Source organism: Mustelus asterias, chromosome 11, assembly GCF_964213995.1.
Source record: "Mustelus asterias chromosome 11, sMusAst1.hap1.1, whole genome shotgun sequence".
In the NCBI taxonomy this organism is placed as follows: domain Eukaryota; kingdom Metazoa; phylum Chordata; class Chondrichthyes; order Carcharhiniformes; family Triakidae; genus Mustelus; species Mustelus asterias.
In genome coordinates this window covers 27,352,203-27,374,893 of record NC_135811.1, presented here as the reverse complement: position 1 = coordinate 27,374,893, position 22,691 = coordinate 27,352,203, and the positions used below count along the sequence as shown (strand labels likewise).

General features: G+C 44.1%; 1 protein-coding gene across 2 annotated transcripts in view; it reads right to left on the bottom strand.

Moving 5' to 3' along the window:
* inpp5f (inositol polyphosphate-5-phosphatase F) overlaps nucleotides 1–6,584 on the bottom strand; it is a 236,849-nt gene extending 230,265 nt beyond the window's left edge. For both annotated transcript variants that reach the window (XM_078223332.1, XM_078223333.1), the window contains exon 1: nucleotides 6,256–6,584. In XM_078223332.1, coding sequence (XP_078079458.1) covers nucleotides 6,256–6,352 — 97 coding nt within the window. In that variant the 5' untranslated portion in view covers nucleotides 6,353–6,584. The remainder of the gene's footprint in view (nucleotides 1–6,255) is intronic.
* Nucleotides 6,585–22,691: the final 16,107 nt, after the last annotated feature.

Sequence of the window (22,691 nt, the reverse complement as noted above, 5' to 3'; positions counted from 1 at the left end):
GTCTCAGAAGTAGATTCCTGCTCTTGTATTCTAGCCCTCTCGACACGAATGCTAACATTGCATTTGCCTTCCTAACTGCCCACGTCCAGTATCTATGCCTCAATATTCTCCAAGTTTCTCCCCATCTTCCAAGTTATTTCTGCTGAAATGTAGAACTACTTGATGGGCTCAGCCAACGTAATCAGAACTGTAAGAGGAACTTTCCAGCTCAGCAGCGAAGATGTGCAGTCACATCACTTGCTGCACACAACCAGAAAATCAGCATCATACACAAGATTAAGCTCTCAGAGCTCAGCACACAAGCTATTTGATACAGGACAAGTGCCTGGAAGAATCGGGTGCTTGACCTCTACTTGGGAAAACATTTTCTTCATAACACTGACTCAATAATTGCATATTTATGGATAAACTTGCTAATTAGCTGAATTTCAGGTCCAAAATGTGTCTGAGTTCACCCTGCCTTAAACTTCCACTTACTGTCAGAAATGCTGAGACAACAAAGGCTTGCAGAGTGACAGGTCACTGACCTGGAACGTTAACTCTTTCTCGCTCTACAGCTCAGCATCTTGATGCGTGTTCAGGAGAAGCGCTGTCTTCAAACAAACGTGTAAGCAACAGCATCAACTACCCAAGGGTTGCAAATTCCCCAATGTTTCATTGATCAGTTGATGAGTACAAAGCTGAACAGGTGATCAATCTAAAACACACTAAAAGCACAGATATTCAACGGGAAGTTTAACAAAGGTCACAGGGCCTCGTTTCATCTTTACAATGCAGCCATATTGTGTCCGGGGAACATCAGAGCATGATCACCCCTCCATTGCAGTGGATTTCCCCAACAGTTTTAAGGAAGCTTAGTTGTATATGCAACCCAGAGTTCCAGAAACTGATCGAGAGGCAAACTTGAATAGAATATTAATACAATCTAGCATAAAAGCAGACTGCAAAAACTTCTATATGTAAAAATGAAGCACTTGCTTAGGACAAACGTAGGCCCAGTACAGACAGTCAAGAGAATTCCAAATGGGAGAGAGAGAAATGGCAGAGGAGCTAAATGATTGTTTGTCTTCACTAAGGAAGATGCAGGAAATCTCCCAGATACAGAGATCCAGGAGAATGCAGGGTTGAAGGAAATTAGTACAAAAAGTTACACTGGAGAAATTAATGGGACTAAAAGTTGATAAGTCTCTGGAATGCATCGATCAGGTCCCAGAGTGTTGAAACGGGTTCCAAAACTCGATAGAATCTGGAATGGCTCCTTAAGATTGAAAGGCAACAAATGTTGCCCCACTATTTAAGAAGGGATGGAGAGAGAAAACAGGGAGCTTTACATCAGTGGTTGGGAAAATGCAAGAACCTATTAAAAAGGTTGTGATAAATTGACACTTGGATAATCATGACCCGATTGGGCACAGCCAGCATGGATTTACAAATGAGAAATCATGTTTTTTCTGGAGTCTTGAGGATGTTACTAATAAAGTTAATAAATGAAAGTCGATGGACTGATAGACATGGTACATTTAGATTTTCGATAGCTTTATGAAGTCCCCCATAAAAGGGTGATTAGCCAAAGAAAAGCATTTGGGGTAGGAGGCAATATAGTGGCATGGATTAGGGATTGGCTAACAGGCAGTTGGAATAAATGGGTAATTCTGACATTGGCAGGCTGTGGCTAGAGGGGTACCATCAGAATCAGTCCTGGGGCCCAGCTGTTCAAAATATAAATTACTGATATGGATGTAGGGACCAAATGCAATATTTTCAGGTTCACGGATGATACAAAGCTAGGCAGGAATGTGTTGTGAGGAAGGTGTAAAGCAACTACAGGAGGATTTGGAGACACTTACTAAATGGGCAGGAACATGGCAGATGAAATGTAACATGGAATAATGGGAGGTGATCCCATTTGGTAAAAGGAACAAGTGTGCAGAGTATTTCTTAAACGGCAAGAAATTAGAAAGTGTAGATGTACAAAGGGACCTGGGTATCCACAAGTCACTGAAGGCTGATATGCAGATGCAGCAAGCAATCAGGAAAGCTAACGGAATGTTTATCACAAAAGGACTGGCGTACAGAAGTAGTGAAGTCTTGCTTCAACTGCATACACTTTTGGTTAGACCACACCTGGAGTAATGTGTGCAGTTTTGTGCCCCCTTAGCTCAGAAAAAGGATATTATTGCCGTAGAGGGGATGCAGAGGTTCAGAGTTGTGCCAGGGATGGCGAGACTGTCTTAGAGAGAAATTGGGTAAACTGGGCTTGTATTGTCGAGAGTTTCAAAGAGAGTGAGAGGTGATCCCACTGAAATTTTTTTTAAAATATTTTCAGGGATTGCGGACATCACTGGCTGGGCCAGCATTTGTTGCCCATCCACAAGTGTCCTTCAACTGAGTGACTTGCTAGGCCATTTCGGAGTCAACTACATTGCTGTGGGTCTGGAGTCACATGTAGGTCAGACCAGTTAAGGACAGCAGATTTCCTTCATTAGTGAACTGATGGGTTTTTACAATCAACAATGGTTTGATGGTCACCATTAGACTTTTAATTCTAGATTTTTACTTGATTCAAATTTCACCATCTACCATGGTGGGATCAAACCCAGGTCTCCAAAGAACTACCCTGGGACTCTGGATTCCTAGTCCAGTGACGACAACACTACACTTCCATCTGCTCCAAAGTACAAAACACACAAAAGGAATAGACAGGTTAGATGGAATTCTCTACTCCAGAGAGCCACGGAAGCTCAGTTGAGTATCTCGACAGCAGATTTCCGATTAGCAATAACTCAGGCATGTTATGGGGATAGTGGGTGTAAAAGGCATTGAAGTGTTCCATTAATCATGGCCATGTTGGATGGCAGAGCAGGCTCTACAGGCTGAGAGGCCGACTCCTGCTCCCATGTCCCCACAAATTGCCAATAACAGCAGAAGCCAAAATTTAAAAACTTGAGCAACTTGTTTTGCATTGAACAGAAACAACAATTTACAATATGGGACACTCAGAACAATAAACTAACACCTTCACATCAAGTAAACTTAGAGGTTTCCCTTGTACACTGAGCATAATGACATTGATTTATTGCTAGTTTAACATTGAGATTCTAAACGTGCTTATAAAACTGCGCCAAACAAAGAAATCTGACAATTAATGGGATACTGTATCAGCCAAAACCTAGTGGTTATTAGGATGGAAATCTAAACATCAAAACTTCCTCCCTTAATATTTGAAACCAATAGATGGATTTGGTAAAAGGTCCTTGGTGCCAATCTCTGAAGAATTTAAACAAGAACGAACAATGGTGTTGTCACATTTCACAACATTTTGACAGGAAAAAAGTTAGAATTGTTTCGAACAGCTTATCTTTAATCAAAATGCTTCCTGGACATTCCATTTTCCCTGGATGTAATACAACATGTAACACTTGTTTTGCCCACAGGTGTGGGCGAGGCTGGGAGGAGAAATTAGATCATTTTCCCATTGTGAAAACGGTGCGCAAAGATATACCTCGCTGCATGAACTCTAAACTTGTGAGCTATTAACGGCCATATTAAAACATTTCATTGCTCGGAAAAAGTTGCACAGCAGAAGAGTCGCTGGCTGCAACTTGCTCACCATTCCTTCAATGCCATGTGTTGACAGAGACAAGGGCACACCCCTGCTGGTAGTAAAAAATCACTGCAGTATCTAACAAAAACAGAACATATTGCAAAGGCAACAGCTCAGGAATGTCAGCGTCTAAGGTCAAACAATAGGCTGAGAATTCAGGGTTTGTATTCGTCAGAGCCGTCTAGCCCCCAAGCGTGAAGCCGCTTCTTCCCTCAGACTTGCTGCATATTTTTAGCATTTCCTACACCCTTTTTTAAATTCAGGATTTCTTAATACTTGCAGTGTGTCTCATTTTATGTAACAAGCAAGTTTCCTCCTCAAAATAGGCAACTAAAATAATTAATTTTTCAAACACCTCATGGATATTCTTTATGAAAGTGACAACATCTTGAATGCAAGCCTGAAACCCGCAACCAGCCCAACATCCCAGGTACCACTGAAGCTTGACAGGGAATAGTTGAGGAGAAAGCAGTTCAGAAACACGCTTAAACCTTAAGCATCCATGTAACCTCATTGCAGATTTCTGACTATGGCAACTAGTTAGAATATGGTGTTGCGTTCTTTCCCCGAGGAGGCAACTTTTAAAGCACTGTTAAGATTTTAAAATTATCTTCACTGAAAGCAGAAAGGCCTGCAAGGTATTTTTAATATTCTCTCAGCTGACTTGATCCGACAGCAGGTTCTAAGGAAACTCAACTCCAGCTGAAGAAAACAGTTTAAGACATGAAAACATACTGAAGGTTAAAGTGGAATTATTTCCATGGACAATGCCAAGAAACAAGCCTTTCTTGGCCAGAAATCCCAGCAGGCAAAAGTTAAAATAGCATTTACTGTTTCAAGGAACAAAGAAAACAAAGTAAATTACAGCACTTTGGTCCTTCCAAGCCTGTACCAAACATGCTGCCTGACTGAACGAAAACCTCTTACCCTTCCTGGGACCATATCCCTCTATTCCCATCCTATTCATGTATTTCTCAAGACACTCCTTAAAAGTCACTATCATATCTGCTTCCACTACCTCCCCCGGCAGAGAGTTCCAGGCACCCACCATCCTCTGGGTTAAAACAAAAACTTGCCTCGTACATTTCCTTGAAACCTTGCCCCTTACACCTGTGCCCCCAAGTAATTGACTCTTCCACTCTGGGGAAAAAGCTTCTGACTATCCACTGTCAATGCCCCTCAATCTCCGTAGTTCCAGCGAGAACAAACCAAGATTCTCCAACCTCTCCTCATAGCTAATGCTGCCCATACTAGGCAACATCCTGGTAAATCTTCTCTGTACCCTCTCCAAAGCCTCCACATCCTTCTAGTAGTGTGGCAACCAAAAGTGAACACCACTCCAAGTCCTTCGCAGATCACCCTTCTCCCTTTGTCAGACTTCCATATTCCAATGAGAATACCAACAAGAGCTCATTCTGGTAAAGTTCAAAATTCCACCTCTCCAAGTTCATTACACCGATATCAAAAACTCAGATTTGAGTACTCGTTTTATTTGAAGACATGGCACCTAAGCCTTATGCTACTATTTCTTATATTTACAGCCGCATGTTTGAAAACAACATTTTCTAAAGGGAGGCCAATGACATTACCACCACACAAGGAGTGGATTACCTGCTGTCCAAATAGATTTCTTATTAAAGTTACAGCCAAAAAAACCATGGTACTTTCAACATAGAACACATTTTTGCTTTACTTGGATCAACAAACCAGCAAGTTAAATCTAAAAATGAACTGTAGAAAATCAGTTCAACAGCAGGTTTACATATTGTAGCTACCACTAAAATTACAATATTCCATTCTGGTCACTGGCATCCTATAGCTACACAAATCATTTAAGTACTGAATCTCAAGATAGCAAAATTCTCAAGCAGCTGGTGTAATTCATTCAGAAAAAATATCCCCTCCCATCGCAGAGGATGGACTCGATACCTTCAAACTCCAAAATGCCCGGTGCACGCTGGAGGAAACACTACTTTGCAGTGAGGGTGAGAGCTCCACTTGTTCAAACAAATTCCCAGTATAGACAAAAACACTTTGACCCTCCCTGCTTCACTGAAAATGTGGGCAGCACACAAGCTCAAACTCTCACCAGCACTTAGACCTTCAGAAGTGTCACCCCAAGACCACAGACAGCTACCAGGGCACAGCCAGTCTGGATGAATCAGTTACCTGGAGTATCTGTATGTAGTAGGAGTTACAAATTTAAATTGATACCTGACTTACATTAACAAACAGCACTGAAACCCTATCTCAGATATTTCGAGGGATAGAATGGACAGCATACACTGAAGATGGAGGGAGAAGGGGGAAAAAAAGGAAAGCAAAGAGTGAGAACAGAGGAGGAAAGAGAAAGTAAGAGAACAATGAGAAAGAGAAAGGAAAGCAGAGTGTGGAGAGGGCAGAGGAAGAAAAAAGAGAAAGGGAAGTAAAGAGTGAGGACAGAGGAGAAAGGAGAGAGAGGGGGGAGTGGAGAGGGCAGAGGAAGGAATAAGAGAGAGAAAGAAAGAGAAAAGGCAAGCAGAGAGAGAAAGAGGAGAGGAAAAAAAACGAGAAAGGGAAGCAGAGATTGAATGAGAAAGGTAGAGAACAGAGAGAGGGAGAGAGAGAGAAAGGGAAGCAAAGAGTGGGACAGACAGAGGGAGCAATCTCACCGGGTCTGACTTGCAAAGAGCCGTCCTTTCGGCTACACCACAGCGCCTTCTCCCCGCTCTGCACGATGTAATGGTCCTTGGCTTGGAAAAGCTCCATGGTTGTGGGATCAGCGGCTCCACATGGTGCAGGAAGGAGCGGAGAGCCTGAGCCCGGAGCGCTGAGCCCGGCTCCCGGAGCGCCGCCGTCCCGCTGCTGCCGCTCCCCCGCTCTGGGCTCCGCCGGCGCTGCGCTGCTGCCTCGCTCCGCTCCCGCTCTCGCTCCGCCGGCGCTGCGCCGCTGCTGCCTCGCTCTCTGATTGCTAATTTCCTGCGGCCACACGTGACCCGCCAGCAGCAGCCGGCCCGCCCCTTAAAGGGGCCAGTCCCAGCCCTCCCTTTCTGCCGGCCAAATTACAGTAAAAGGGACCTGGTCCTTCAACAACTCTTCAGTGGACGTTTTCTGCTGAAATGCCTTTTGTTTAGGAATCTCTCTCCTTACCCTCAGCAGAATTCTTCCAGAGTCATAACCCAACAAAATACCTACAATCCTCCAAATTGCCCCTTAGTGTTCAAAGATGTGCAGGTTAGGTGGTTTGGCCATGCTAAATTGCTCCTTAGTGTCAAAAGATGTGTAGGTTAGGTGGTTTAGCCATGTTAAATTGCCCCTTAGTGTCAAAAGATATGTGAGTTAGGTGGTTTGGCTATGCTAAATTGCCCTTTAGTGTTCAAAGATGTGCAGGTTAGGTGGTTTCGCCATGCTAAATTGCCTCTTAGTGTCCCAAGATGTGTAGGTTAGATGGATTAGCGAGGTAAATGCGTGGGGCTACGGGAATAGGGCAGAGGAGCGGGCCTGGGTGGGATGTTCTGTCAGAGTTGGTGCAGACTCAATGGGCCGAATGGCCTCCTTCTGCACTGTAGGGATTCTATACAGTCTCTTCTGCATCCCTGATTTTAATCACTCCACAACAGCCAAAACAGAAAATGCTGCAAAAATCTCAGCAGGTCTGACAGCATTTGTGGAGAGAGAATCGAGCCAACATTTCGAGTCTAGATGACTCTTCGTCAGAGCACCTTTGGTGGCTGCGTCTGCAGTTGCCTAGACCCCAAGCTCTAGAGTTCCCTCCCTCAACTTTTCTGTTTCTCTCTTGCTTTTTCCCTTTAAGACACTTCCTAAAATCCCTCTTTGAGCAAGCCTTTAATCATTTCTCTAAATTATCCTAGAATCTACAGTGCGGAAGGAGGCCATTTGGCCCATTGAGCCTGCACTGACAACAATCCCACCCAAGTCCTATCCCCACATATTTACCCTGCTAGTCCCCCTGACATTAAGGGACAATTTAGCATAGCCAATCAACCTAACCCGCACATCTTTGGAGTGTGGGAGGAAACCGGAGCACTCGGAGGAAACCCACGCAGACATGGAAAGAACATGCAAACTCCATACGGACACTCACCCAACGCTGGAATCGAGCCTAGGACCCTGGCGCTGTGAGGCAGCAGTGCTAACCACTGTGCCACCGTGCCACCCCAAATGTGACACAGTGTCAGATTTTGTCTTATAGGTTTCCTGTGAAGTACCTGGAGATGTTTACTACATTCGGGATGGTGGTATTGTGCTAATGTTACTGAACGTGAAATCCAGGTGCCTAAAACCAGGGACATGAGTTCAAATCCCATTACAGCTGCTGGAGGAATTCAAGATCAATAAATCTGGAATGGAATGATAATTTATTAATAACGACCAGGAAACTACCATTGTTTTAAAACTCCATTTGGTTCACTCATGTCCTTCAGGGAAGAAAATCTACCACTTGGGAAATGACAAGCACTGGTGCAAACTGGTCTCGTGTAACTTAAGCTGGAAGTCCAGTTTAGACCAGTACCAGTCATTTCCCAAGCTTCACTGGTTTTTCCTTCCATGTGACCTGTTGGGGAGCACTTCAGCGGTCACGGGCATTCGGCCTCTGATATTCGGGTAAGCGTTCTCCAAGGCGGCCTTCGCGACACACGACAGCGCAGAGTCGCGGAGCAGAAACTGATAGCCAGGTTCCGCACACACAAGGACGGCCTCAACCGGGATATTGGGTTTATGTCACACTATTTCACATAAATATTTCTGCTTTTTTCCTCCTGAGTCTTTATCATGCGATCCTAGAATCAGAATTTATGTCACACTATTTGTAACTCCCACAGTTGCGTGGACCTGCAGAGTTTCACTGGCTGTCTTGTCTGGAGACAATACACATCTTTTTAGCCTGTCTTGATGCTCTCTCCACTCCCATTGTTTTGTTTCTTAAAGACTGGATTAGTTGTAAGTATTCGCATTCCAACCATTATTCATGTAAATTGAGTCTGTGTCTTATAAGTTCTGTTTGTGAACAGAATTCCCACTCACCTGAAGAAGGGGCTCAGAGCCTCGAAAGCTTGTGTGGCTTTTGCTACCAAATAAACCTGTTGGACTTTAACCTGGTGTTGTTAAACTTCTTACTGTGTTTACCCCAGTCCAACGCCGGCATCTCCACATCATGACCCCCCAAACCAACATGGTTGACTATCCCACTGAAATGGCCACTTAACTGTAGGTGGCTCCTGACCACTCGCTGGAGGGAAATTGGGAATGGTTATTAATGCTGGCCTTGCCAGTGACACTCATATACTCATATCCCAGGAACGGGTTTAAAAATATATAAATACAAGGTGGTGGTGCTGTTGATAAAATGCTGGCAAATTAAGATGAAGTAAAATGAAAGGAGGCTTGAGTGAATATAGACTCAATGGATAATTTAGAGGATATAGGGGCGGCACGGTAGCACAGTGGTTAGCACTGCTGCTTCACAGCTCCAGGAACCTGGGTTCGATTCCCGGCTTGGGTCACTGTCTGTGTGGAGTTTGCACATTCTCCTCGTGTCTGCGTGGGTTTCCTCCGGGTGCTCCGGTTTCCTCCCACAGTCCAAAGGTGTGCGGGTTAGGTTGATTGGCCAAGCTAAAATTGCCCTTAGTGTCCTGGGATGCGTAGGTTAGAGGGATTAGTGGGTAAATATGTGGGGGTAGGGCCTGGGTGGGATTGTGGTCGGTGCAGACTCGATGGGCCGAATGGCCTATTTCTGTGCTGTAAGGATTCTAAGATCATTCTAAGACTCTGGGATAGGTAAGTCGGGCCTGCTTTTGTGCTGAAAATTCTGTACAATTCAATGGATGTAGGAATGCAACAGGAGGGCATTGGCAGACGACATGAGAACATACCACAGAGGAAGGGAGAACACAAGAAATGAAAGAGAGGAATATGCTAAAATTACATTCCCTGAATCCTGTGCAAAGTAACAGGTTCTACTGCCAGAACGTGGCTTTGTTTTTCATGAATGCACCAAGACTGATTGTTCACGTCACTTTCTGTTGGCAATCTCCACCCATCCTGTCAGATTCTGTTTTAGATTTGGGAGGCACACTGTTTCAAAATAAAAGGGCTGTCATGTATGCAACACACAGCAAATTAATGTCAAGGACGTAACTTGTCGTAACTTGAATCAGTCAGGATTTTGTGGAATCCTACAGTGCAGAAGGAGGACATTTGGCCCATCAAGCCTGCACCGACAACAATCCCAGCCAGGGCCTATTCCCATAACCCCATTTACCCTAGCTCGTCCCCCTGACACTAAGGGCCAATCCACCTAACCCGCACATCTTTGGACTGTAGGAGGAAACCAGAGCATCCGGAGGAAACCCACGCAGACACGGGGAGAACGTGCAAACTCCACACAGACAGTGACCCAAGCCGGGAATCGAACCCGGGTCCCTGGCACTGTGAAGCAGCAGTGCTAACCACTGTGCCACCATTATACAATGCTAGAGTTTTTAAATCTGCCTTTCTTTTCATGATTCAATCAATAAGGATTCATTATTTTACCCGCATGACATCAAACGTATGTGCCCCCATTTTAAAGGGTTACAATGAAGAATGGAAGTTCTAAATCAGAATTGGGGTCTAAATTGAATGATTCCATTTTTAATCATGAAACTGTAAATCAATAGTCTGATTGTTACACATTCCTTGACCTATACGCTCAGTTTTTAATCATTTACCTTTTTAATACCCAGGGAACAAAGCATGGTGGCAGGCAGGATAAGATAGAAGGGGACACAAAGAGACATGCAGTTTTTTTATTTATTTAAAGTTGATTTATTTGTCCAAAGAAGGCTTACATTAACACTGCAATGAAATTGCTGTGAAATTCCCCTAGTCACCACACTCTGGGTACACTGACGGTCAATTTAGCATGGCCAATGCACCTAACCAGCACATCTTTCGGACTGTGGGAGGAAACCAGAGCGTCCGGAGGAAACCCATGCGGACACGGGGAGAATGTGCAAACTCCGCACAGACAGTGATCCAAGCCAGGAATCAAACCTGGGTCCCTGGAGCTGTGAAGTAACAATGCTAACCCGCATTGCCACCACTAGGAGGATATATCCTGAGCTTTGATAACATTGGGGCAGTCCTGCAGTGGCAGCTCTCCACTGGCGATCTTGAGGAATTTTTCAGCATTGGATCAGGCTTAGGGTTTAGCAATAGAGACAGGAGAGCTATGGCCTTCACTAAAATGCAGAGGGGAGGATCCAGGGCTTCAGTACCATTGGAGGTTCTTCTGTGCTTTGACAAAGCTGGAGTTGAGCTCTGGAGATAGGCAGTACTGCATTGTCAGGAGCAGGGTGGGGGTGAGTTCCAAAGATTTGGCAGCATTGCCTGACGGTTCTTGGGTTTTAGCAGCAGGTGGGGGGAGAGGCAGAATTAAGTTGATGTTCTGGAGACCAGCAGTCGTGGAGCGTGAGGGGTCTGTGATGTGAGGAAAGAGTGAACAAAGTGTTTCCAAGATAAGGGAACCTTCAGAGGGATTCTGTGATTGGGAAGTATTAGCCATGATGTGGAGATGCCGGCGTTGGACTGGGATGGGCACAGTAAGATGTCTCACAACACCACATTAAAGTCCAACAGGTTCATTCGGTATCCACTCACCTGATGAAGGAGCAACGCTCCAAAAGCTCATAATACCAAATAAACCTGTTGGACTTTAACCTGGCGTTGTGAGACTTTTTATTGGGAAGTATTAGGGCTATGCTCCTGAGTTCTTGGGAATAGGGTCACAGGTTCAGGAAACAATGAAGAATGTTCCTGCGTGTCTCACAATGTGGGAGCAGAGGGAAAGATTCAGAGTTCAGGGATCATGAGTGTGATCCCAGAGTCAAAGGTAATTGAGTAAGGCCTTTGACAAGGTCCCTCATGGCAGACTAATGCAGAAGGTGAAGTCGCATGGGATCAGAGGTGAGCTGGCAAGGTGGATACAAAACTGGCTCAGCCATAGAAGACAGAGGGTCGCAGTGGAAGGGTGTGTTTTTGAATGGAGGGCTGTGACAAGTGGCGTTCCTCAGGGATCAATGCTGGGACCTTTGCTGTTTGTAATATAGAAAAATGATTTGGAGGAAAATGTAACTGGTTTGATTAGTAAGTTTGCAGACGACACAAAGATTGATGGATTTGTGGATAGCGATGAGGATCATCAGAGAATACAGCAGGATATAGATCAGTTGGAGACTTGGCCGGAGAGATGGCAGATGGAGTTTAATCTGGACAAATGTGAGGTAATGCATTTTGGAAGATCTAATAAAGATAGGAAATATACAGTAAATGGCAGAACCCTTAAGAGTATTGATAGGCAGAGGGATCTGGGTGTACAGGTACACAGGTCACTGAAAGTGGCAATGCAGGTGGAGAAGGTAGTCAAGAAGGCATACAGCATGCTTGCCTTCATCGGCCGGGGCATTGCGTTTAAAAATTGGCAAGTCATGTTGCAGCTTTATAGAACCTTAGTTAGGCCGCACTTGGAATATAGTGTTCAATTCTGGTCGCCACACTTCCTGAAAGATGTGGAGGTTTTGGTGAGGGCCCAGAAAAGATTTACCAGAATGTTGCCTGGTATGGAGGGCATTAGGTATGAGGAGAAGTTGGAGAAACTTGGTTTGTTCTCACTGGAACGACAGAGGGACGACATGATAGAAGTCTACAAGATTATGAGAGGCATGGACAGAGTGAATAGTCAGAAGTTTTTTCCCAGGGTGGAAGAGTCAATTACTAGGGGGCATAGGTTTAAAGTGCGAGGGGCAAGGTTTAAAGGAGATGTACGAGGCAGCTTTTTTACACAGAGGGTGGTAGGTGCCTGGAACTCGCTGCCGGGGGAGATAGTGGAAGCGGATACGGTAGTGACTTTTAAGGGGTGTCTTGACAAACACACGAATAGGATGGGAATAGAAGGATATGGTCCCCGGAAGGGTAGGGGGTTTTAGTTCAGTCGGGCCGCATGATCGGTGCAGGCTTGGAGGGCCGAAGGGCCTGTTCCTGTGCTGTAATTTTCTTTGTTCTTTGTTCTTTGAGGAGAAAGCTGTCTGACCATTGAGTGGGACACAACATGGCAATGCTGAGAGGAAGCCAGGCTCTGGTTGTATCGAGGGCAAAGGTGACAAGCAGACTTCCATCAACTCTTTTAGTACTTTCAGCCACCCTCTCGTGGACTGGAGGTAAATATAACAGATGCATTTAAGGGTGACAAACACATTGATATAAGTAACATGATGCAAAAAAGTGTGACGAAAAGAACATAACAAGAAAATACCACAGGACGTAAGTGCTACCTTTCAGGAAGTGCATATCATATGCAGGACATTTTAATTGTAGATACTTCAATACTGTTAAGAACCCTGCTAATGTTACCTGTGAAAGTGCCTCGAAGTCCCAAAGGATAACTTGGAACATTGGTTCTTACTGGTGCATACTTGTTTTATAATAATGTGAGGAACAATGTACAACCCAGTGAGAAACCAGTCCAGTCGTTGTGTAAACAATTAATAAAGAGTAGTTAATAGAAATCATAGAAATCCTACAGTACAGAAAGAGGCCATTTGGCCCATTGAGTCTGCACCGACCACAATCCCACCCAGGCCCTACCACCATATCCCTACAGATTTACCCACTAATCCCTCTAACCTACGCATCTCAGGACACTAAGGGCAATTTTTAGCGTGGCCAATCAATCTAACTCACACATCTTTGGACTGTGGGAGGAAACCGGAGCACCCGGAGGAAACCCACGCAGACACGAGGAGAATGTGCAAACTCCACACAGACAGTGACCCAAGCCGGGAATCGAACCCAGGTCCCTGGAGCTGTGAAGCAGCAGTGCTAACCACTGTGCTACCGTGCCGCCCACATTATTTAAGTAAAAAAAGAAAAACACACAACACGAAAGATTAATGTACACTGTGACACTTAAGTATATTAACAATTAAACACACAGGTTTATCTGAAATTACCTCTTATTCCCAAAATGCACATTCCCTGAACTTTTCCCAAACAACGTCCACTTTAGTAACTCTATAAGTCAAATCCAGCTCATAGTTACCAGACTATATAGCTTAGATGAGCAAGTCTGGAGAAACATCTTTTTCTGGCTTGGCAAAGATACAGAATTGTGTCTTTTAGAGGAGAATATCTGCCCTCTACTGTGGCTCTAAATGTTTGATGGAACAGGAATGGAACTGAAGATTTTGGCTGTCTGGCTGTTGGATGGAAAACCAGCCTCCTCCCCCAATAAGGCTCGTAGCAGTTGTACTGTTCAGCCACTTTGAGATGCCACACTGTGGATTCAGCTGTCTACATCTCTCAAATTCCTTGACTTCAGAAGTTATCAATTTTGTATAGACCCCTCTGATCTCTGGTAAACAATGTTTCTGATATAGAAACATAGAAACTAGAAGCAGGAGTAGGCCATCCGGCCCTTCAAGCCTGTTCTGCCATTCATTTTGATTATGGCTGCCCATCGAATTCAATATCCTGATCTCCCGTTCCCCCCATACCCCTTGATCCCATTAGCCCCAAGAGCTATATCTAATTTCTTCTTGAAATCAGACAATGTTTTGGCCTCAACTACATTCTGTGGTATTCAATTCCACACATTCGTCACCCACTGCGTGAAGAAATTTCTCCTCATCTCAGTTCTAAAAGGTTTACCCCTTATCCTCAAACTATGACCCCGAGTTCTGGACTCCCCCACAAATGGGAAAAGTCTTTCTGAATATACCTTGTCTAACGCTGTTAGAATTTTATAATTTTATAAGTTTCTATGAGATCCCCTCTCAATGGCAATTTACACCTCAATTTTTCTCGACACCTGCTAATCCTGTTACTGGGCAAATCACATCTCCTGCTAATCTTGTTACTTGTTTGTTATTTTTGTTTTCACCTCAAGTTCACTTCTAATCTCATCAACTTCCAAATTCCTGACAATAGATCGATAGCGAGCCTCCACTGTCACCTCCAGCAACAAGAGTTGCTGATGAGCCACTTTGTCACTGATATTGTGACCAACCATTTAGTTACCTCTGCTGTTTTTCTTCCTTGCCAATCCAAACCTCCATGCTGCCTGAGCCCTCACCTTTGTCTCACTCTTGTTTCGCCCTCATCTTTTCTGGTTAAATAGTAGACAATCTAGTTTCCCTTTCTGGACCCCATGCGAGCTGGCATTGTACATGGTTCTTCTAATAAGATGCTGAACATCTGCCTTTCAAAACCGTCAAAAAGCACCTCCTCCTCAAGAAAACCCACCTTTGACCCCTCTGTCCTTGCAAACCGTGACCTCATATCCAATCTCCCAATCTTTTCAATGGTGATGCTGTTTTTATGGCTCATATATTTTCCATCTCCTTTTGTTATGTAAGCAGCTTGTAATAATTTCCAGAAACAGTCCAAAGATCGCATGAATGAACTAAAAGGTGCAATTGAATCTTTTGGGATAAAATGGGAGCCCATGGAGTATATTGCATCCTTCTCAGAGCCAGAGAAGATAATTATATCAGGGTTGCTCATTTCTTCAAATGGACAAGCAAACAAAATATTCATAGTTTTTATACCTTTGCTTGAACACTGTGGCCACAACCATAAATTTTGTGAACTAGAAGGCCATTGGTCTAACATGGTAACTAACATGGTAACAAACAGGTTGATTGGCCATGATAAAAATTGCCCCTTAGTGTCCTGAGATGTGTAGGGATATGGGGGTAGGGCCTGGACGGGATTGTAGTCAGTGCAGACTCGATGGGCCGAATGGCCTCTTTCTGTACTGTAGGGTTTCTATGATTCTATGATTCTATCCAGGGTTAGGGAAAAGGTACCTCATTATAATATGACTGGTGACCTTCCACATGACTATGGGTGCATCTCAGATGACTGCAGAACTGAACAGAAAAAATTAGCATCATGTTTAGAGCCTGGGTAAATCCTTTCAAAGTACATTGACAAAGTAAATGTTTCCCAATCTACCTTAGTTTCTCTCCTTCCAAGTATCCTTTCCCAAAGAGGGGTTGATATTCTTTATGAACAGATGGAAAGTGACAAATAGGAAAATACTTTGACTGATCGATCCAGCCTGTCCTGTATCACTGCACAGAGGCACAGTGGTTAGCACTGCTGTCTCAGCGCCAGGGACCCGGGTTTGATTCCCGGCTTGGGTCACTGTCTGTATGGAGTCTGCACATTCTCCCCGTGTCTGTGTGGGTTTTTTCTGGGTGCTCCAGTTTCCTCCCACAGTCTGGAAGATGTGCCGGTTAGGTGCATTGGCCACGCTAAAATTCTCCCTCAGTGTACCCGAACAGGCCAAAAGGAGCCGTCTAAACTCTGGAGAGAGACAAAAAAAAAAGCCAACACCAATTAGGAGAAAAAATGTCTGGAAAATTGCTCTCCAACTTCCTTAGATAATGGAAATGAGTCCAAGAGACTAGCGTTTTAAAAGAATAAAGTTTATTTATTAGTGTCACAAGTAGGCTTACATTAACACTGCAATGAAGTTACTGTGAAAATCACCTCGTCGCCACACTCCGGCGCCTGTTCAGGTACACTGAGGGAGAATTTAGCATGGCCAATACACCTAACCGGCACGTTTTTCAGACTGTGGGAGGAAACCGGAGCACCCAGAGAAAACCCTACCTAAAAAGAGGCCCAGAGTAAACCCACACAGACACGGGGAGAACGCGCAGACTCTGCACAGACAGTGACCCAAGGCGGGAACCAAACCCGGGTCCCTGGTGCTGAGACAGCAGTGCTAACCACTGTGCCACCACATACATAGCCTTGAATACATTACAAGGTGTGAAGTTGTACGAACTAAGTAAGGGCATGATGGGAAAATTGATCAACTATTTGTTACAATATAAAGAACGGCTGACCAAAGCTATTTCAAAATGCCAGACCCCTGTAAGAGTTAATAAGGCTGTATGAGTAAATAAAACAAGATAAGGTCAGGGAGGAAGGAGTCACCGACCTTCTTCTGCTCCATCAAAGGACAAGATAAGGGTATGAATAATGGGACAACGAGTTCTGGGAGGTCAGCAAGTTAAAACCTGATTAATGATATTGCTCACGATTCTATTACTAATCAAATTCCTGAATATGCTCTGGTCACGGAAACTGATAATGATTATGTATAAATACTGAACTGTTTCTCTGTGTAATGGCGGACTTGTGGAAGAATCAGCAGTTGTACCAACTGCTCTCTGACCCCAAGTTTCAGCCATATACTGCATGCAGTTATTCGTAAATAAATGCTTGTTATATTGTCGGAACAAATTTTGTTTGAGTCTTTACGTCACAGTCAAGAAGCAGCAAAGTTTCCACTTCAACAAAGGTACCTATCTATATAATTTCAGTATTGAAGGCTGTCTCAAGTAGTCACCCACATTTCCTTTATTGATACTTAAAGCTTGTTTGAAATTGATTCAGATAATATCAGAAAGTTCTGAACCAGTGAATGCAATGGAGAGACTAGCATAAGCTCGACTGTAGCAGAGATAATTAAGCTCTGAAGGAATACCTAATCTCTTCCAGCTATGTCAGTTGCATCATTGCAATGGTGAAGACACCTTGTGATCCATTGTGAACAGTTCACTTTTACTTGTGTTACTTTGATCAGAATTATCCAGCTAATTTAAGTTTTGAGCAGTGTACAAAAAACAATCTCCTCCTGAGACGGTTTCAGTTTTTCCTCTGCTGCAGGCACTTAGCTGAATAAAATGCACTCAACAAGAAAGATGAAGTGTATGCTTTGGAAACAAATAGCTTGATGATTCTTCCTGACCCCAATAGGATATAAAAAAGTCCCAGTAGATTTTATTGGCACAACCTCTGCTATTCCCATCCCAGTCCTTTTCCAATAACAGTATCTAAGGAGACTCTGCAAAATCCTTCATCAGATTTAATTATACGTTAGGCATAACTTGAAAAACTCAGACCATTTTCCACAGAAAGAATCATAGAATCCTACAGTGCAGAAAGAGGCCATTCAGCCCATCTAGTCTGCACCAACCACAATCCCACCCAGGCCCTATCCCCATATCCCTACATATTTACCCACTAATCCCTCCAATCTATGCATCCCAGGACACTGAGGGGCAATTTAGAATGGCCAATCAACCTAGCCCGCACATCTTTGGACTGTGGGAGGAATCCGGAGCACCCGGAGGAAACCCACACAGGCACAGGGAGAATGTGCAAACTCCACACAGACAGTGACCCGAGCCGGGATTCAAACCCAGGTCCCTGGAGCTGTGAAGCAGCAGTGCTAACCACTGAGCTACTGTGCCCCCCGGCACATTCAAGAAGTTGAATGTTATATATTAGTGATTTGAGAACATTGTGTTATGCTGCAAGTAAGTAAAAACCTGAAATGGTTGGCAGATTTGATCCTATTAAGTGTTTTGAGCTGGGATTTTATGGCCTTGCTAGACCCAAGATGAGGGAATCCGGTCCGAGGTCAACGGACATTTCTGTTGTCCACTCCTCGCCTGCTCTGATTCTGTGGGGGGCAGGGCAGTAGAATTAGATGTTTCTTTTCTCATAGATTTCACATAATAAAAATTCAGTAGCTTGATCCGTAATCATTAAAGAACTCACTCTCAGGCTTTTAATTCCTCTCTGACTGTAAATAGTGAGGAATAAAGCAGAGTTATAACCACCTAAAAGGAACCAACTTTTGCAACACTGAAGCTGTGGAGGTGGGAATGTCCCATAAAAGGCGTTCTCAAAAAGTCTGAAATCATAGAATCACTACAGTGCAGAAGGAGGCCATTTGACCCTCAGACATAGCATTCTACCCAGGCCCACCCACTGCCCTATCCCTGTAACCCCACGTATCTATCCCACTAATCCCCCTAACCTACACATCTTGGACCACTGAGGGGCAATTGAGCATGGGCAATCCACCTAACCTGCACATCTTTGGACTGTGGAAGGAAACCAGAGCATTCGGAGGAAACCCACGCAGACATGGGGAGAACTTGCAGACTCCACACAGACAGTGACCCGTGGCCGGAAGTGAACCCATGTCCCTGGAGCTGTGAGGCAGCAGTGCTAACCACTGTGCTGCCCTCTGTGCTTATTTTCGTCTTGTTAAGTTAAACAAGATTACCCACTGTAGTGTAACGTTTGCTATTTTTATGTTATTACATGTTGGCAAGTTGCATTGAAAGAGCTTGGATTTATTTTGTAATTTTCATGGTTAATTTGCAGCCTATTATTACTTTCTAAGTGTAGTCAGTGTTGTAATGTGGGAAACATGGCAGGGAATTTGCACAAAGTGAGGTTCAAAAAGAACAATGAAATAAATGTTCGGATCATCTGTTTCAGCTGTTGGCTGAAGGTTCATTTTTGGCCATATTGATAACTGATATTACGAGTAGGTGGATAGCTGGAAAATAACAAAATGGTTACATAAAGTGCATGGAGCCAGACAGCTGAACCTGTCAGTAAAATTGTAGTATGGGTCCCAACACAATAATGAATCTGCTATGGGATGGATGTGGGTGGAACCTATTATACTGCGCTGCTACAAGGACTAATGCTTCATCATTAGTCCTGCTTCTACTTGGGCAGAGAGGAGGGAATTGAGGATTTTCAGTGTTGTCCCCATGACAGTAATCACTTTGGTGCCTTGAAAATTTTTGATATTAAAATACCAAGAAGGCCCTTATCTGAAACTGAGAGTCAGCCAGTCACAAGCAGGCCCTGTACATGTACTGTGATTTGCCTTCCTTGGCTCTCTCAATGTGAAAGCTGGAGACTTGAACATCCAGTTACAGAAGTGCGGCTCCCTCTGTGGGTTTGTGAATAAAATGCACCTGAACCGGTAAATGTTATTCATCATTCTCTCTGCCCTCCAATGTCACTGTATTACATTTGACCATTTTTGTTTTAACTTACGAGAAGTTATTTTGTGGTAGCTGATAATATTTTCACTCCTGCTGACACTGAAATATCGAGCAAATTCTCAAATGGAATGTATTACTGGAAATCACAGTTATTAGTCAATTAGCAAAATCAATGGATTCTGAAAGAAATGATTGAATATATTCTGTTAGACCCTTTAATTTTGCACTGTGCTTGTTGAATAGAATTTCACTGGATGTAGCAAAAGCTATGCAGCATTGGATGACTTCACTTTTCCTTGACATTGTATTCTATCTGCCATAGTTTGAACCACTCAAGTCTGTCATTTTTGTAACTTCCTGCTCCCATCTACACAATTTTGTGTCTCCAAACTTAATGCCGCCTGCAAATTTGGTGAGATAGTTTTGTATTCCTTCACTAAAGCTATTGAAATGGGATAGCACAGTGGTTAGCACTGCGGTCTCACAGCTCCAGGGACTCGGGTTCAATTCCCGGCTTGGGTCACTGTCTGTGCGGAGTTTGCACGTTCTCCCCATGTCTGCATGGATTTCCTCCCGGTGGGAGGGACAGAGTTAGGGGCTTCTTGATGCTGCTGAACTCAGATTCAGCTGTGCATGTGTTGCCTCCTTTGCGGAAGTTCCGCTACTTCGATACTTCAGTAGACAGGATCAAGAACCCCAGGGTGAAAATCATGTCTCTGAAGAGCTGCCAGCCAATCAGGGGCCACCAGCTATGCATTGCAGGCAGCGTGAGTGGGACTGGTGGCAGCTGCCTGCAATGCACCCAGGGAAGGGCCCAGAATCACTGAGAAACCCAGGTCAGAGACCTATGAGGGCAAGGGGAGTTGTCCTGGGTCAGGAATTGTGGAGAGGGGGAAGATGGTCAGCAGTAAGACCAGGGTTCGGACTCTCAGCAAGCCCTTTCTTCCCAAGTGCCTTTCCACGCGGGGCTGTTCCCCCCCCATCCTCCCCTCGGAAACCTGCAACAAAATCCTTTGGCATTCCCACACGGCAAGTCCCCCCGCCTGCCACCGGTTGAATATGGTGGCGGGGCAGGAAAGCCATCCGTGAGCTTTTCCTGACCCAGACTTAATCAGGGCAGAGGCAGGAAGATGGTAAAGTCACACCCCCCCACCCCTCCCCCACCCAACTAAATACCTCGAGGTATATACCAAATAGGATATATAGACTGGATGCCAGACTCACCTCAGGAGAGGGCATTACATTTGCCCCTCAATCAGTAAGGTAGAGTAAATGTAACTTCACCCCGCACCTTGCTTTACACCTTGACTTTGGAGTGGTTGGTACTGATATTGAGCATCTGAAAGAGGATGTATTCCGTTCCTCAGTACATATATCCCATACTTTCATTGACACTAAGAAGAAAAACTATCATAATCATGATTTGGCACAGTAAAGGAGTTGAGTCCGGCATAGATCAGCCATGATTGTATGGAGTGGCGGGACAGACTTGAAGGGCCGAATGGCCCACTCCTGCTTCTATTTCTTGTGCTCTTGTGATCAATAAATAATAATGTTCAAAAATATGCAAGTCTCACTGTGAAAATACTGAAGATAGAATGCTAAATATGTTACCTGCTGCAAGTATTTTTTCTCACCAACATGGGGAATATTCTGTTGGAAATGAATATTATTTCAGTATATTTCAAATACTGCATTTTCATCATGTTATTGGATACATACACTGAGTCAGAGTCAACCAACCAGCCAACATCCTTTTCTCCTGTAGCATAAATTGTAACTGTTTGAAATTTGGCATTCTTGCATTTGTCCTGATGAACATAGGAATTAGGAGCCAAAGGAGGCGACTCAGCCCCTCGAGTCTGCTCTGCCATTCGATAAGATCATAGATGATCTTATCCCATTCCCACCCACTCTTGATAACCTTCATCCCCTTCTTTATCAAGAGCAAGATAAAAAGCTTTGGCAACATGTCTCTCTTTTCAGCAATATTTGAGTTCTGAGTTGAATTGAAATTCCCCAGCTGCTGTGGTGGGATTTCAACCCCTATCTCCAGTCTATTTACTCAGGCCTCTGGATGACTAACTCCATCACATTACCACAGTGCTACCGTTCCTCCTCTGGGTCCTAACTTGGAGACGGTTTCAGTTCAGCCGCGTGGCTGTGTAGTGCTGCTGAACTACTTCACCAAACAGAGAAAGGAAACAAAGATGGAAGAAGGGTTATCAGCAGGCCACTCTCATGCTCACAGCTGCTGGCCTACCCTATCAGGCACAGGAGCCAAGTGTCTCAGTGAAATGTATAAGAGGAGAAACTCTGGGTGAGAGAAATGGAAGGATTTATTTAAAGAATACACAGTGGCACAGTAGTTAGTTAAACTGCCTCACAGCTCCAGGGACCTGGGTTTGATTCCCAGCTTGGGTCACTGTCAGTGCGGAGTTTGCACATTCTCCCCGTGTCTGTGTGGGTTTCCTCCAGATGCTCTGGTTTCCTCCCACAGTCCGAAAGACATCCTGGTTAGGTGCATTGGCCATGCTAAATTCTCCCTCAGTGTACCCGAACAGGTGCCAGAGTGTGGCGTCTAAGGGATTTTCACAGTAACTTCACTGCAGTGTTAAGCCTACTTGTAACACTAATAAATAAACTTATGTCTACAAGGATAAACTGTGAATGAGAGAAATAGAAAGATTTATTGTAAGAATATTACATCACTTTGAAGTAAAAATTAACAGAAACGTTCATTGTTTCTTGTTATTTTTCTGAATATGTTGGAACAACTTTCAAATTCCCAAGTTAATGGTCATTTGAGGGCAGAAAAACCAAAGGTTAATGCTGTGAATGGAATGTAAAGCCAGAGTAAGTCCGAATCGGTTTAAAATCTAGCAAACCAGTTGAAAGAGAAAATATTTTTTTTTAATTTCCAGAATAACAAGTGGAAAGATTGAATTTCCCTGATACTCACTGAATTTATCCAGTGATTAGCTGCGAGCCCAAGTCCTCGGTTCAATCATTGTTCGAGGTTAAATTGGTTTATTGCAGCTCAGGCAAGAAATGGGAGGAATTACCTGAGACCCCCTCTCCTGATCACTGTTCAGCCACTCCTGGTGCCCATGTCTTGACTGAGATGAAGACAGAATTGGATTTGGTTGTGCCTCACAATGTTGAATGTCTTGTAAAACTCACTGACTAGACTTGACTGAAGCTTGGTCATTGGA